The following is a 14,999-nucleotide window of genomic DNA, read 5'->3' on the forward strand; positions in this document are numbered from 1 at the left end:
GGGTGATCATTATTGGCAACCCCTTTCACTCTCATGAATTTTTCTAGTTCAGACAATAAAGTGCACAGTCGCCTTTCGTGGGTGGTGGCGACAGGCCGAGAGTGCCCCCATGAAGGCCTCGGGCACCCGACAACGGTCCAAGGTGGTGGGGGGCGGCCTGCCCGCCCCCAATGCAGCACTCAGCCCCTCTATGGCCAGGGAATCTTTTGCACCTAATCATATTGTGACCAAGCCCCCCCTTCTGGTACTTTGTGTCTCAGCTGAGGAAGACGAAAAAGTCTTCAGGCGCAACTGTCTGCTGCGGACAGGGGTGCAAGAAACGCCCCTTGTGGGGGAAGAGCTTCGGAGCCTGGCTGCGCTATGACTCCAGCAATGGCACCGACGGCACGTACCCGGAGTACGGGGACCGACCACTGCAGGCTCTGGCACCCGGTGCTGTCCTGACATAGGCACTGGCACAGCGCTCACTCGATCCAGATGATGAAGGTGGGGACTGCAGCCAGCAAGGGCAGCCCACTGGCAGCCAAGCAGTTCCAGGACTCCAAGATCAAGTTCCCACTGTCCCATCTGGTCCTGTGGCCCCAGGGAGAGCCACACTTCACCACCAAGAGGCCCAACAATTTCTTTCAGATGCAAAGCTTCCCTGTCCCCAAGTTGGCCCAAATAAATTCCTTGGGAAACCTCCCTCTGCCCCCCTCAAATAATAATAATAATAATAATAATAATAATAATAAAGTGCACAGCTATCCTAATGAGAGGGCTCTAGCTACCCAGACCCCAAGTCCTTATTTTTATTGTGGTGGATAAAGCCCATGTTTACAGGATATAGCAAATTAATAACCTAGGAAGAGTAAACAAATATTTCAGGGTATTCCTGGCAATTTGTTGATATGAGAACAATTTTCACCGATTTTTTCCTTTTATTCATATCTTTATTTCAAAATGTTCGTTCTGTTTAATTTTTTTTTTTTTTTTAAGTAGGCTTCATGCCCAGTGTGGAGCCCAATGAGCTCGAACTCACCATCCTGAGATCAAGACATGAGCTGAGATTAAGAGTCAGACCCTCAACTGACTGAACCACCCAGGCGCCCCTATGGTAATTCTATTTTTAAGTTTTTGAGGACCCATGATACTAGTTTCCACAGGGGCTGAACCATCTACATTCCCACTAACAGTATGCCAGGGTTCCAGTCTCTCTACATTTTCACCAACTCTTGTTACCTTCTATTTTATTAATAGTATCCATCCTAATAGATGTGAGTGGTATCTTGTTGTGCTTTTGATTTACATTTCCCTAACAATTACTGATGTTTAGCATCTTTTCATATGCTCATTATCCATTTGTATATCTTCTTTGGAGAAATGTCTGAGAGATGCCCCAAGAAACTCTCGTTTAGTAATACAGTAAAACCTTGGTTTGCGAGCATAATTCCTTCCAGAAACATGCTTGTGATCCAAAGCACTTATATATCAAAGCAAATTTGAAGAACCATTGGCTCAGTTATTATCATGTGACATTCGACCTCACATACTACTTGTATTGCAAGACATAGCTCTTTTTATCAAGTTAAAATTTATTAGAAATGTTTGCTTATCTTGCAGAACACTTGCAGAACAAGTTACTCGCAATCCAAGGTTTTACTGGACTAGGAAGGAATAGAAAGAATGTTTCCATCAAGAAATCTTGAAGTTGGAAAGTAGTTGGAAAGGTACCATTTTATAAACCTCAGATGTCCGTTGCTATTGGTTGTCCAGATTCTTGGAGACGTTTTGATATGCATGAAGTCTTTCATAAAGATACTATGTTATTACTGTTCTCATTCATTTCAGTTCAAAAACCTTTACAGAGTGTCTACTACACAGTAGTGCCATGGATACTTTAGAGTTAATACAAAACACACACAACATATTTTAACTCCTTTGATCCAACACTTACCAGCTAGACTCAGGGTCACTAGTTTTGGATCTATATTTTTTTGAATGACTTTAAAAAGCTGCAGATCTCTTCCGATCTCTCCTGCCAGATCTTCCTTCTCTGAACGAGGAAGTACACACACCCTTAAGTAAGCTTGATATCCGGGTTGGGCCTCTCAATTTTCCCAGGCCTCACCCAGATGAAAAACACACCCATCTGAAAATCTAGTTCCTTTAAAATTCTTGATAAAGTTTTGGAGAGACTTCTTATACAGGGCTTTCATTTTTGTTTCTATACAGAATAGCTCATTCAGAAAAAAACTCCTTTCTGGTTGCAACTTATGGAACCATATACGAAAATCTGAACAAGTCCTTAGAACACGAACAGTGCCTGTGCTGCCTGCCCCTCCTTGCCTCCCCCTCCCAACCCACGCCCAGGGAACCAAAGCAAGAAGCAGGGACCACGTTCCAAGGCAAGCTGATGGCCCTCAACTACCACAACCCTGCTGGCTTCAACTGAAAAACTGAAACAGAATTTAGAAACCTTATTGTTTGACTTGAAGACCAGAAAATCAAACACCACAAGATTGAAGGCAGAGGTAGTTTATGAAACATCCACAGCAGTGACTGGTCCAAGTCCTTTGAAAAGTATCTCAGACATGTTAACTGTCCTTTCAAGATTCAAGATCAACAAGAAGTAATTGACTGGCTTCTTGGTTTAGCCGTTAGACTTGAGTATGGAGACAATGCTGAAAAATACAAGGGCTTGCTACCTGATAATACAAAAAATGCTGACAGTGTAGAGGCACTGATCAATTTGGATGTAAATAATCCTGATCTTAAGGCTGGTGTAATGGCTTTGGCTAACTTTCTTCAGATTCAGCATCTTAATGGTTACCTGGTAATGCTTAAGGCAACTCGCATTTTGGTCCAGGAGCACCTGAGCAGGATGCAGTTGCTAAAGCACATCAAACAAAAGAGGGCTTGCCTGTTACTTTAGATAAATATATTCTTGGTTTTGACACTGGAGATGCAGTTGTTAAGGAAGTGCTCAAAATCTGTAATTGCTGCACATAGAAGAGCTCAGAGACCTACAGGCAAAAATTAATGAAGCCATAGTAGCTGTTCAGGCAATTACTGTTGATCCAAAGACAGACCACAGACAGTTGGAAGATGTACATCTTAGGATTTCAGCTTCTCACTGACTTAAGTATAGTTGGGAACCATGTACACTCTGGCATGTGTTTGGAAATCAACTGTCATATTTTTGAGGGAAGAATCCCAGAAAATTGACTATGTTCTAGAGATTTACCTTCGCTTTTGCTTTAATAAAGTTCAGCAAAGTTGGGGGGGGGGGTATGAACAGCTATCCACAGGATTTTCTACATTGGTATCCATCTTTCTCAGATAATCAAGGTCTCTGCTCTCTAATATGCTCCATCCATTTTTGTGTCCCAAATCTGAGCCTAAACCAAAATCCCCAAGGAGCCATTGCATGTGAAAATATTTTAAACTCTGGCCTGTCTTAAGAACAATGCACAAGCTCCAGGGTTGAGAAGCCAGTAGGATAATCTAGGCTCATGGTCTCCCAGGGTGTTAATACTGGAAGGGTCCCTGAAGATTATCCAGTCAAATCACCCTACTGTTACATAAGGAAACTGACACCCAGAAAGGGGAGACATTTTCTCAATGCTATAAAAAGTCACCATATCTCCAGACAGCATAGGGCTCATTTGATGCCACACTTCCTTTTCTCCACTAATGTTCATTTTCTGAGATGCTTCTTGATGTTTATTTTCCTATTTGTTGAACATGAAAATAATCATATTACTGCAAATCCTTGAAATATGTTTGAACGTCTTCAACAAAAGCCTCTGTATTAATAAAACTCAGGAAAAAGTTTTGGTAGAACTAGGATCAAGTGGCCAACTTCTAGAGAAAGTGTTTCTGGGCATCACTGAATGACTCTTGAGAATTGAGAACAATACCCTGTCTAGAGGAGGAAAACCAGTAAGCTCCTTTTCTTCAGGTCATGCTCCCAGTTTACAAACCCGCTCCCCCTACCCCATGTGTGGTCTAGCACTTTGTTTTGTGTTAAGTAGGATTAAGTTGTTTTGGACTGATACTTTGACATCAATACAAATACATCTACATCTACAGAACAACAAAAAAGTGACTTTCATGTAGAGTTTAAGGTAAAAATTTAGTCATAAGTGACTGAGACAAACATAAGGCCAGATACACTCTAGGAGAAGAGTGTTGGCTCAGGTATGGCCTGAAATTATTGCCTCAGCACATCTGGATCATCTAGGTGACTAACAGTACAGTCCATTATTTCAGAGAGGTTATAAAAATCTATGGGCCTCACATCATGTGTAATGTGGGTGAGGTGGCAAATGTGTAAGAGTTTTTGCTTCTGCATTTCCTGATTTATAGACAGGAAAGGTAGGGACACCTGGGTGGCTTAGTCAGTTGAGCGTTAAGCCTCTGACTTTGGCTCAGGTTGTGATCTCACAGTTTGTGGGTTAGGGCTCTGCACTGAGGGTGCTGAGCCTGCTTAGGATTCTCTCTCCCTCTCTCTGCCCCTCCCCCACTTGTGTGCACAAGGTCGCTCTGTCTCAAAATAAAGAAAACTTTAAAAAAATTTTAAGAAACAGGAGAGGTGGATGGGGGTGTGTGTAATATATATTATGCCTATTAGTGAATCTGTATGCACTTGTATTGGTCTCTTGAGCAAAGAGAAGTGGCCAAAAGCTAATCTCATATACTGAAAATGGAGCCCATTCAAAATTTTGTTCAGGTCCTCAAACAATCAATGAAACCATTTTCCTTTTCCGATAAACAGATCAGGTTGTCCTATATCAAGTTGTACGGACCCATAAGTTCATTAAAAATAGGGTCATTTTCTCTGATGCAAAGATTCATGGTTTGGGGATAGTTAAAAGGAAACTCTGAAATCCTATATTCAGTGTGGGCATTTAAGACTCAGGAGCCACATTGTAGAAGAGAGCACTGCCCTGGTTCAATGAAACAGTTGACAAACCAACAGACATTTGCTTGGAGCATTTTAAACCAAGCCCAATAGTCATTGTATTTTATTTAAACAGTATCTTTGTGTTTGTACATACAAACATACTATCATGCAAGTGTCCGTAAAACTGTATGTAGTCTAAAAGGCTGGGGAGAAAGGAAAAGATCACAAAACAAGGCTTAGGGACGGCTGCTCCCTTCTAAGTGTAAAGCAGGCTGAGGAGACGGGAGGACATCTGTGGCGCTTCCGACAGTTCACTTCACAGTTCAGCAGCCAAGTGCGGAAGTGGAGGGAAGTTTTGATGTATAAAGTACTCACAGAGGCGTATGGACACAACCAGAAGATGCTAGATGGAAGCAGCAATGGATACTTCTAGCACGAGGGCCGGAGAGGGCCAGTGATAAGCTAGGGCGGAGATGAATAAAGTCGAGTTTCTTCATAATTTGAGGCACAAGACTGGAGAGAAAGGAATCGTAGGAAACAGCCCCGTTGGAAGAATTGGGGGTGTGATAGCAGAGACATGTTAAGGGGCATTAAGGACAGTAAAAGAAGGAAGGAGAGTTGGAGTGATGATTATTGAGTACTACCACTGGAAGAGGGTCTTGCAAGGATAATAAAGGGAGAAGGGTGTAAAGTAGGGGTCAGGAATTGCAGGGGTAAACTATGGGAAAAGACTGCGCAGACGTCAGCAGCAAAGAAAAAGAGAAGGAATGGGGTTGGGGCGTGGCCCAGAAAGGGAATGGCTCAATAGCGGGCTACGGGGTGAAAAGGAGAAGGGTGGGGAAGAGCCTGGCTGACAGCTGCTCTCAAATGGCGCCTACAGGGTTAAAAATCGGGGCGGCCAGACTAGGAAGAACTCGGTTTCCAGGGTAACGGCTCCGACAGTTCCGGCAGCGCAGGCTCGTACCATTGCGCGAGCGCGCGCGGGGGGAGCGCGGCGAGAGTGAGGGAGGGGACGCGCGAAGGAGCAGTCGGGCAGAGGGGTCCGGCCCGGACTCTACCAAACGCGCGGCCCGCCTGCTCGCTCCGGGCCCGGCGCCGAGCCGCGCTCCGGCCGCGCCGGCCGCGGCGTCCTCCGTGCCCGGGCCGGCAGCTCCCAACTGGCCGCGGACGGCGGGGGGGAGAAGGAACGTGCGCCCGGTGGCCCGGATTGGCCTCCAGGTCCCCCCGCCTGGGCGGCGGAGTGCGGGCGGCCCGGGCTGGGAGGTTTGAAAAGCGGGCGAGAGACAAAGGCAGCAGGAAGCCTCCTCGGCGCCCGGAGCCCGTGCTCGCAGCCCCCGGGGCCCCCCGGCCCGGAGCAGCAGCGGCGGCGGCCGGCGGCGGCAGTGGCAGGAGGCAGAGGATGCGGCAGGGGGCGTGGGAGCGGCGGCGGAGCAGGCGGAGCGGCGCGGCCCGAGCGCGGCGTGGTTAGACCCGAGGCGGCGGAGGCGGCGGAGGCGGCGGCCCGGCCGGGCTCGGGAGTGAGTGAGAGGGCGCCTTCCCCGCCCGGGATGTGAGGACCGAGCGGAGCCCGGGGCGGGGGGAGGGAAGGGAAGGGAGGCGAAGCCGGCAGGAAGGAAGGAAGGACGGACGGACCAGGAGGAGGAGCGGCGGCGGCGGCCGGAGCCGGAAGGCGGGGAGGAGCCGTCCGTTGGGCCCGAGGCGGCGGCGGCAGCGGCCGGGGCGAACCGCTCTTGTCGCCTCTCGGGGCAGGAGCGGCGGGGCCCGCGCCTCCTCCCCCCGGCGCCGCGGAGGGGGGAGGAGGAAGATGGAGACCCACATCTCGTGCTTGTTCCCCGAGCTGCTGGCCATGATCTTCGGCTACCTGGACGTCCGGGATAAGGGGCGCGCGGCGCAGGTGTGCACGGCCTGGCGGGACGCCGCCTACCACAAGTCGGTGTGGCGGGGGGTGGAGGCCAAGCTGCACCTGCGCCGGGCCAACCCGTCGCTGTTCCCCAGCCTGCAGGCCCGGGGTATCCGCCGTGTGCAGATCCTGAGCCTCCGCCGCAGCCTCAGCTACGTGATCCAGGGCATGGCCAACATCGAGAGCCTCAACCTAAGCGGCTGCTACAACCTCACTGACAACGGGCTGGGCCACGCGTTTGTGCAGGAGATCGGCTCCCTGCGTGCCCTGAACCTGAGTCTCTGCAAGCAGATCACCGACAGCAGCCTGGGCCGCATAGCCCAGTACCTCAAGGGCCTGGAGGTGCTGGAGCTGGGGGGTTGCAGCAACATCACCAATACCGGCCTCCTGCTCATCGCCTGGGGCCTGCAGCGCCTCAAGAGCCTTAATCTCCGCAGCTGCCGCCACCTCTCGGACGTGGGCATAGGGCACCTGGCCGGCATGACGCGCAGCGCCGCCGAGGGCTGCCTGGGCCTGGAGCAGCTTACGCTGCAGGACTGCCAGAAGCTGACTGACCTTTCTCTAAAGCACATCTCCCGGGGGCTGACGGGCCTGAGGCTCCTCAACCTCAGTTTCTGCGGGGGCATCTCGGACGCGGGCCTCCTGCACCTGTCGCACATGGGCAGCCTACGCAGCCTTAACCTGCGCTCCTGCGACAACATCAGTGACACTGGCATCATGCATCTGGCCATGGGCAGCCTTCGCCTCTCGGGGCTGGATGTGTCGTTCTGTGACAAGGTGGGGGACCAGAGTCTGGCTTACATAGCTCAGGGCCTGGACGGCCTCAAGTCCCTGTCCCTCTGCTCCTGCCACATCAGCGACGATGGCATCAACCGCATGGTGCGGCAGATGCATGGGCTGCGCACGCTCAACATCGGACAGTGTGTGCGCATCACAGACAAGGGCCTGGAGCTGATCGCGGAGCACCTGAGCCAGCTCACTGGCATAGACCTGTATGGCTGCACCCGAATCACCAAGCGCGGCCTGGAGCGCATCACGCAGCTGCCCTGCCTCAAGGTACTCAACCTAGGACTCTGGCAGATGACGGACAGTGAGAAGGTCAGGTGAGGGCAGCAGCACCTGCTCCCCTTGTCCCACCCTGTTCATCCTCCAGTCACCACCACACCCCCCCCCCCAACACTTGACATGCACACTTACACATAGATCATTGTAGTGGATGAGATGGGGGCAGTGACACGAAGCCTCAGGCTCATTTTCTCCCTCCTCCAGCACCTCGGCCCACTATGCACCCATTCTCATTGCATCTGGGGTTCCTCTGCTACCCCTACCTTAACTCCCCTCTCTTTTTCCCTGAGGATAGAGAGATTGAATCAGCTACTTACCCACCCACTTCTCTCGGCAGGGGGATGGAGGACTGTTTGAGCTACTGTATCCCCCACTGCTTTGCATTTGGAAATGGGGGAGGGGGTGGGGAGTGACTAGTCCTTAAAACCCTGGGGAGTTGAGGAAAATGTCTGCCTTCACTTAAGCTTTCATTTGAATACTGTGATCTGGTTTTTATTTTGAAATGTATAAAGAGCAAACCCAACTACCACGGCCTTTTCACCCTTCTTCCTTCCACTTTGTAACTAATCCCAGGCTCTTCTCCTCCCTTCTCCTACAGTGCTCTGCTATTCACGTTCATTTCCTTTTTATTGTCTTTCTTTTTCTTGTTTTCATTTTTTAGAGAAATTTGAAATCACGGTCCTTTTTTTTTTCTGCTGAATATAGTCTATATATTATATATATATAAATTATATATATATACATATATATATGTCTGGCTACCTCGTTTTAGTTTACTTTTTTCTCTGAAGCCCTGGAATTCTACAAGAGAGATATTTTGAGACTGAAACATTTTTGTGCCTAGACTGGAAAGATGCCCATTGGGTTTGTACGTCCATTTTGTTTTGGCTTCTTCCCAAACCCCATCCATCCAGTGTGTCCACTTCCACATTCTGGCTAGAATTTTTTCTCCCCGTCCATTGGGATTTGAGGGCCCAATGGTGTCCATAAATCTTGACTTAATTTATAGCACAAATGTGTGGAAGAAATGAGAGTTGAACTTTTGTTTGTTTGCTTGAGACGCAGATTGTGTCTTGAAAATGATTATTATATATGCAAATTCTGCCCTACCCTCACCCTCTTCCAAGTTTCCCCACAAAAAGGTCACACAGTGAGGCTTCCTGTTGGAAGCAGAGGGGCAGAGTTGGCCTACGGAGCCCCTGGGGCTGTAACGTGAAGGGGAGGAGACTGAAACTCCTGTCTCATCTCTGTTCTGTTAATAAAATGGGAGTTTGTGGGTTTTACAAAAATCTGTTTCTAAATGGAGGAATAGATGGCTTTCTTTATTTTGGTGGGGGTTGGGACTCGTGGCTTTAAAAAAAAATTGCTTTTGAGTAGGATGTATATTTCTGTTGGAGTTTTTGTTTGTTTATTTTTTTAGAATCCTCCACAGCAACCTGCGAGACCATGGAGTTAAAGAAACCCAGAGACCTTTATCAATTAATTGTACTGTTTGTGAATTTGTATAAATAATAACAAAGATCCTCTTAAAACGTTTATATTCTTACAGTAAAAGGTTAAACTGATATTTATATAATAAAAGAGGAAATATGAAGTATGTTTTTGAAAAAAAAAAACAAAAACAAAAAACCTTGTATCTGTGAATTATTTTGAAGGCAGTGTGTGTTTGGGCCCACGCCAAAGTAGGAGGTGCTGTTTGTGTACTCTAAGAGGAAATAAGGTATAGGGTTTGGTGCATCCTATGTGGTGTGAGTAAGCTCACAGTTAAACATTTATTCTGTATAAGGTTTACCACTGACATCTAAATGTTTTGTTTCTAGAAATGTGACTGGACTGGAGATTGGTATAATTCTTGGTTTTAAACTGTCAACAACATGGAAATTTTAAAAAGCTGAACAAAATGGAACTTTTTAAAAACGAGATCTGTAAGAGTCACGGTTTCCCCAGAGTGGAAATGAGATCGAGGGGTCCTGTTGAAAAATGGCTCATGGGATGTGGAAGTGGGGGAGAAAGAGGGGTTTCTTTCCACTCTGAGTGGGTGTGGGGAGGATGTGAAATGGTGAAGGGTGGAGGGAACTGAAGCCATTGTTCAGAAAGTTAAAAGAGCGCTGTCCTTGCTCGCTCTCTCTCTTGCTCACTCATGCATGCTGAATCTCACAGTGTGAGTGAGGGTCCTAGTGGAGAGGAGGAAGGCAGTTCAGCCCCTCTTTTTAACATTCTCCTCCAGGCCTGGCTGTATTTAAGCACTTTCCTGGGGGATGGGGAGGTTGGCCAGGAGTTCTTGCACATTTGCATTTTAAGCACTTCCAGCTCTGAAGCTGGCCACTCCATCCACTGTGGTGAGGGTTCTTAGACAGAATTCTTCAGGGCAGATAAATGAATACCAACAATTCTAGCAAAGAGTTCCCTTTGGTAGACGTTAACTAAATAATCGACACCCTGTGGTTGGGCTGTGGAAGTGGAAGGGTATAAGCGCTCAAACAGTGGAGCAGTGCATATTCCTGGTTCACATAGGTCTTTCTCGTTGTTTCTGAGATTTTTTTTAAACCAAAAATACTGATCCCAGCAAGAGATAGTAAGAGTGGTATAAAACTTTCCTGCAAAGACCCCTCTTTCCAGGAAGAGAGCTAGAACCCAAGTTTCTCTCGGGGTAAGGTTGTTTTGTAAAATTTCCAAGCTTTCTGCTGGAGCCTATCACAAAAGCTGCATTGTTCCTTTTTGGAGAGCTATCACAATTGGGTCTAATTGAGCCTGACACTAGATCCATCTTCCTTTTCTTTGGGGAAGGTGTGGATCTCTTTCTTCCCTCTTAGGTTGCAAGTGCTTATGGCCTGGGGCGGGGGGCGGGGGGGGGGGGTGATGTGTGAACCCTAATAAGAAGTCTGGACTTGGAATTAGGGTCAGCTTTCTGATTTGGCACTATAATGCATGAAGGTTCCATAAGCTCTAAGTTCCTTAGAGGATCTTTCTTTCTCCCAGACTGCATGACTGTACAGATTCAGTCCATCAAAATTTGAGCACCTCCTAAGTCTTAGACTCTGTGCTCACATTCTTCATTTTAATACACAGTCCTACCAACTAACAGGAAGTTTTCCACTTTTCTGTTTGGTTTTGTTTTTTACTTGCAAGGCTAAATAAATATAAGCCTGATTAAAGGTCGGTGAATGAATGTTTGAAAGTTAAGATCATGGGGCCTACTGTCCTCATGCTGAACTGGGTATGCTTACTATATCTGGAGTGTCTCTGGAAACGATGAATAAACCATTTACTTTCATCAGTCAAGGTTAACTGTTTATCTCTCAACCTTCATGGGTAGAAAGAAATGAGTATGTGTTGAGAACCTATGGTATGCTTTGCATGGTACCTGAATATTTCTCCTTTTAGTCTTCAAAGCAACCTGTTGAAACAGGTATCCTTATTTCCAGATAAGGCATACTACTTGCCTTAAGTCACCCAGCCACTAATTGAGGGGAACCAGGACTCAAACCAAGTCCAGTTCCAAAGTCCAGCTCCCTTCCGTACCTGAGAAGGTTTAGTTACTGATCGTACCTTGGTTTCCAGTAAGGTGACCTCACAGAAATGAGTGGCAGCTGATTGATCACAGTGTGGACAAGCTCGTGCCACAGGGCACTACTTAAAGGGAATATGGGTGGATCCGATCTCCGCCATACCTACAGGAATTAGAAGCACTAAAGAAAATGATAAGATGTTTTGTGGGCGCTACAAAAGTTAAAAAGCACTTCAGGGCAACTTTTAGAATAACAGGAAAACCTGGTTCAGGTATTTGCTGAAACTTCAGAAGTGAAAAACCAAAATAGGACCTTAGTGTAAACTTTATCATCTAGAAGTAATAAACCTCATAGAAACTGGGTAGTGGTGAGGACAGGGCTCCACATACCTTTCTTTTCTGAGCCTCATTGGGCAATAGTCCTTGAAGTCTGTCTGGAAAAGATTATCAGTGCAACCTCACTGGGGTTCAGACAGTTTCTGCAGCCCCATAAGGACCATGCTAGGCCTCTAGCTAGAAGTGCTGGGCATTGTTGCATGATGCTCCCTGCTGTGGACTCCCTCCTGTGAGATTCCTCAGTCCTAAAGTGGGGGAGCCCCCCCTGCCCCACACCTGATTTACCCCACATTTGGCAACAGAGACAGGGATGCTTGCCTAACTTACAGCCTGTCTTTAAATAGTTTAGAAAATTCAAACTGATCATACTCTTTCCTGATTCAAATCAACAAAGATCTGAAAAAGCAAATGTTTCTTTCATTGGAGTTTCCTTTTAAAGGTAAGGACTTTTCTCTTTAAAAAGGACACTTGATATGGAAGCTGAAGTATGGCCTGTTCCCTAAATCCTGGTGCTTTCCTGCAGCAGTTACTAGATAGACGCTGGTCTCAGAATTAGTAAAACCTTTTTTACTTTTGACTTAGAAAATGTGAACTCAAGTTTTCAAAGGGGAAAGGTATGGCCCCCAGAGACCACTGTGTTTTCAAGGAATAAGAACCTCTTGATTAAAAGATCAGATTTGTAAAACAAAACCAAGACCTCATGCAGCCTCTGACAACCGTCTTTTGCCAGTCCCCTGAAAGGGGGAGCCCCTGGCCTCTGCTCTCAGCTGCCCTGCTGGAGAAAGGGAGGCTACAGTAAGTCATGTATCAGTCGCCCTCTCTGGTGCCCTTCTCTTCCCTGCATCTCACATCACTCCCTTTTAAGTTCATTTTATCCACTTAGTAGAGGGCAAGACCTAAATTCTGTATGCCTCTGAACTCCTATGGAGGCAGGGGTGAGGCTTTCTGATGAGATAATGTGGAGCACAGGATTAGAAACTGGAAAGCTATGGTCAAACACAGGCCTGTGCTTGGGTCGCATATCTTGTTTTTGTTCCAATATGATGTAGCAAGTTAAAATATTTTGAAAAGTGAATGGTATCAAACAGATAAGACATTCATATTTGGGTCACTGGCAACTACTAGTTTAGAACTTAGCAAAGGTAAGTGCACAGCTGGAAAGAGCATGTACTTTCAGGTCTTGCATAGAAAACGAGTATTTCTAGACAATGAGTAAATTTAAATGTCCACAAATGATCAGTTTCAGTCTTTTCCTCTTTTCCAGGGATTGCTCTGATTTTGCCTGGTGGAGTTGCCTGTACCAACCCAGAACATTTGGTACTATGTAAAGTCGAGTCTTCCGGTTAAGGTGGAAGAGAAAGTAAGCTTGAGATCTTAACTGTGCAGCACTAGTGTGGGGGTGGTATGTTGAGCATCCCCACAAATAAAACAAAACAGAAGTGGAATTCCTCTGCTTGCTGTTTGTTAACCCAGAAAAGTGCACATTCTTTTCTTAAAAAAAGACTTCGGTTTTTATTATCTCATTGTGCTTAGACTATAATTGTGTAAAACACAAATGCCACATATCCTTGTAAGTTCACTTTTATTTGTGATGGTGGAAAATAGTGTCAGTTGCAAAGAAAAGAATGAGGTCTTCTGCAGCAGCAAAGAAACTTAAGAGGGGACAGTGTTAGGGACGTGAATGCAACCTGCTGGGAGAATTTAGTCATGACACAGTGTTCACTTTCTGTCTCAAATGTTTGTTTTCACAAATCTGGTTGATACCGCACAGTTGATTTTATAAATGGGGAGAGAGGCTTGACAAAGGTAGGAGGGTTTTGCCACGGTGATATGAGGAGTACTTATCAGAACCGACTGCTGCAGACTTGACTGACCACCTCAGAGGGTGATAAGCATGCAGGTAGCTCTTTGATCTTTCCCTGAGGTATTGTAAAGGGCCACCCTAACCCCTGGCTTCAGAAAGGTGCTAAACCAGGGCCTGTTTTCATTGGGAGTAGGGAAAAAACAAAAACAAAAACAAACCCCACCGACTGCTGAAAGTTACTACTATTTAATATGTATTATTACGTTGTGCAAACTTAGACATGTCTTGTCAGCATCATATATAGAGTTATTTGAGAAGCTGGAAAACTAGTGCAAGTTGGTAAAGGGCTCTAGGGTACTGAAGTAGCTAGTAGTGTTAAATCTGTTCCCTGTTGTCCTCAGAGGAATTGAGCCAGTTTCCAGAACACTGCTTTGTCACAAATAGTGATGCGAAGTACGAATGCTGTAAGTCTGTGCTGGTGTTAAGAGTTCGCACATGTTCAGCACACTACAATGCCTGTCACACAATCCTTATAAAGTAGAATCAAGTTGCAGGATCACCAGCTATTTCCTCTTCATTCAAAGGTAAAAAGGCTTGACTTACCAGATGTTTTAGTTACAAATCCCTCTTGTCCAGAAAGAGTACAAGGGTCTAATTTGTTAGTATCAGGCACTCTGTTATGTTTATTGCTCCTCAGTTTATGTAATCCACACTCCAGAAGGACGGGGCCTCGCACACAGCTGTCTGTCAGTAATTACTACTCATATCATGGATTCGAGTCACTGGACCTGGCCTGTGGGAAAATCATTCTTTGAGACCAGATTAACTTGTTATAAATAGCAAGGGATAACTCAGCACGGCTTGCAAGTACTATTTTCCTCATCTGAAAAGAATATGAAAATGTTTGCAAACATCCATAATAATATTTCTCCTTAGGAAATCCTTACCCTAAACTGGCATTTTAATGCACACATTTGTGTGCTACCATTTGCTTTTTGAGAAATGGTCTCTAAATAGGGAGGAACCAAAAGAATTAGTCATAATATTCCTAGAATCTTTAGTAAAATCACTGAGGCTAAAAGTGGACAGATGGATGAAATAAGGGAGGAATTAACAACAGTTATGCCTCTCAAATTCTTAATGTTCTTAGATGGAAGGCAACTAATTTGCACCTTCCATTATACTTCAGTGTTTTAAACCTTAGCTTCATAGCTCAAAAGCTCACTACTGTGAACCAAAAAAACAACAAAAAAGAGGACCAGACCAGTAGGTGTGTCCAAAGGAAACAACATGGAAATGAAAAAATTAAAGTGATAATTTCTAGCTCTTCTAGTTCATTCCAAATACACACAATTTACAGAGTTTCAGGAATACTCTGTAAAAATGGTCTGACCAGATTCTCTGATGTAAGCTTTATCAGGCTCACAGCTTGCTGCTGCAGGAAGCAGACAAGGTCTCCTCATTCTGTGAATCTGGAATAGATGACTGGCTCTTCCAA

The 14,999-nt window shown here is 46.1% G+C and overlaps 2 protein-coding genes and 1 pseudogene across 8 annotated transcripts in view; 2 read left to right on the top strand and 1 right to left on the bottom strand.

Moving 5' to 3' along the window:
• The window catches only part of WNT5B (Wnt family member 5B), a 104,287-nt gene that overhangs the window by 42,383 nt on the left and 46,905 nt on the right, over window positions 1-14,999 (bottom strand). The window lies entirely within an intron of this gene.
• On the top strand, window positions 110-6,441 carry LOC102951713 (annotated as a pseudogene).
• FBXL14 (F-box and leucine rich repeat protein 14) lies at window positions 6,527-13,169 on the top strand. 7 transcript variants are annotated; one of them, XM_042991504.1, is made up of 3 exons: window positions 6,693-6,782; window positions 6,884-7,891; window positions 9,274-10,686. In XM_042991504.1, exons 2-3 carry the CDS (start codon window positions 6,957-6,959, stop codon window positions 9,359-9,361), a joined length of 1,023 nt encoding a protein of 340 aa, XP_042847438.1. In that variant the 5' UTR covers window positions 6,693-6,782; window positions 6,884-6,956; the 3' UTR covers window positions 9,362-10,686. The 7 variants fall into 7 exon arrangements, with proteins under 7 accessions (XP_042847432.1, XP_042847435.1, XP_042847437.1 ...); XM_042991498.1 differs by lacking the exon at window positions 9,274-10,686 and adding an exon at window positions 12,962-13,169 and having other exon boundaries at window positions 6,527-7,891; XM_042991501.1 differs by lacking the exon at window positions 9,274-10,686 and adding an exon at window positions 12,962-13,169 and having other exon boundaries at window positions 6,527-7,886.

The sequence above is a fragment of the Panthera tigris genome, chromosome B4 (genome assembly GCF_018350195.1).
Source record: "Panthera tigris isolate Pti1 chromosome B4, P.tigris_Pti1_mat1.1, whole genome shotgun sequence".
Classification (NCBI taxonomy): Eukaryota; Metazoa; Chordata; class Mammalia; order Carnivora; family Felidae; genus Panthera; species Panthera tigris.

Coding starts and splice junctions, on each gene's coding strand:
- FBXL14 (XM_015542301.2), top strand. CDS start 6,693: ATGGAGACCCACATCTCGTGCTTGTTCCCCGAGCTGCTGGCCATGATC. Junction 7,892..9,273: donor ACGGACAGTGAGAAGGTCAG/GTGAGGGCAGCA, acceptor TTATTTTTTTAG/AATCCTCCACAGCAACCTGC.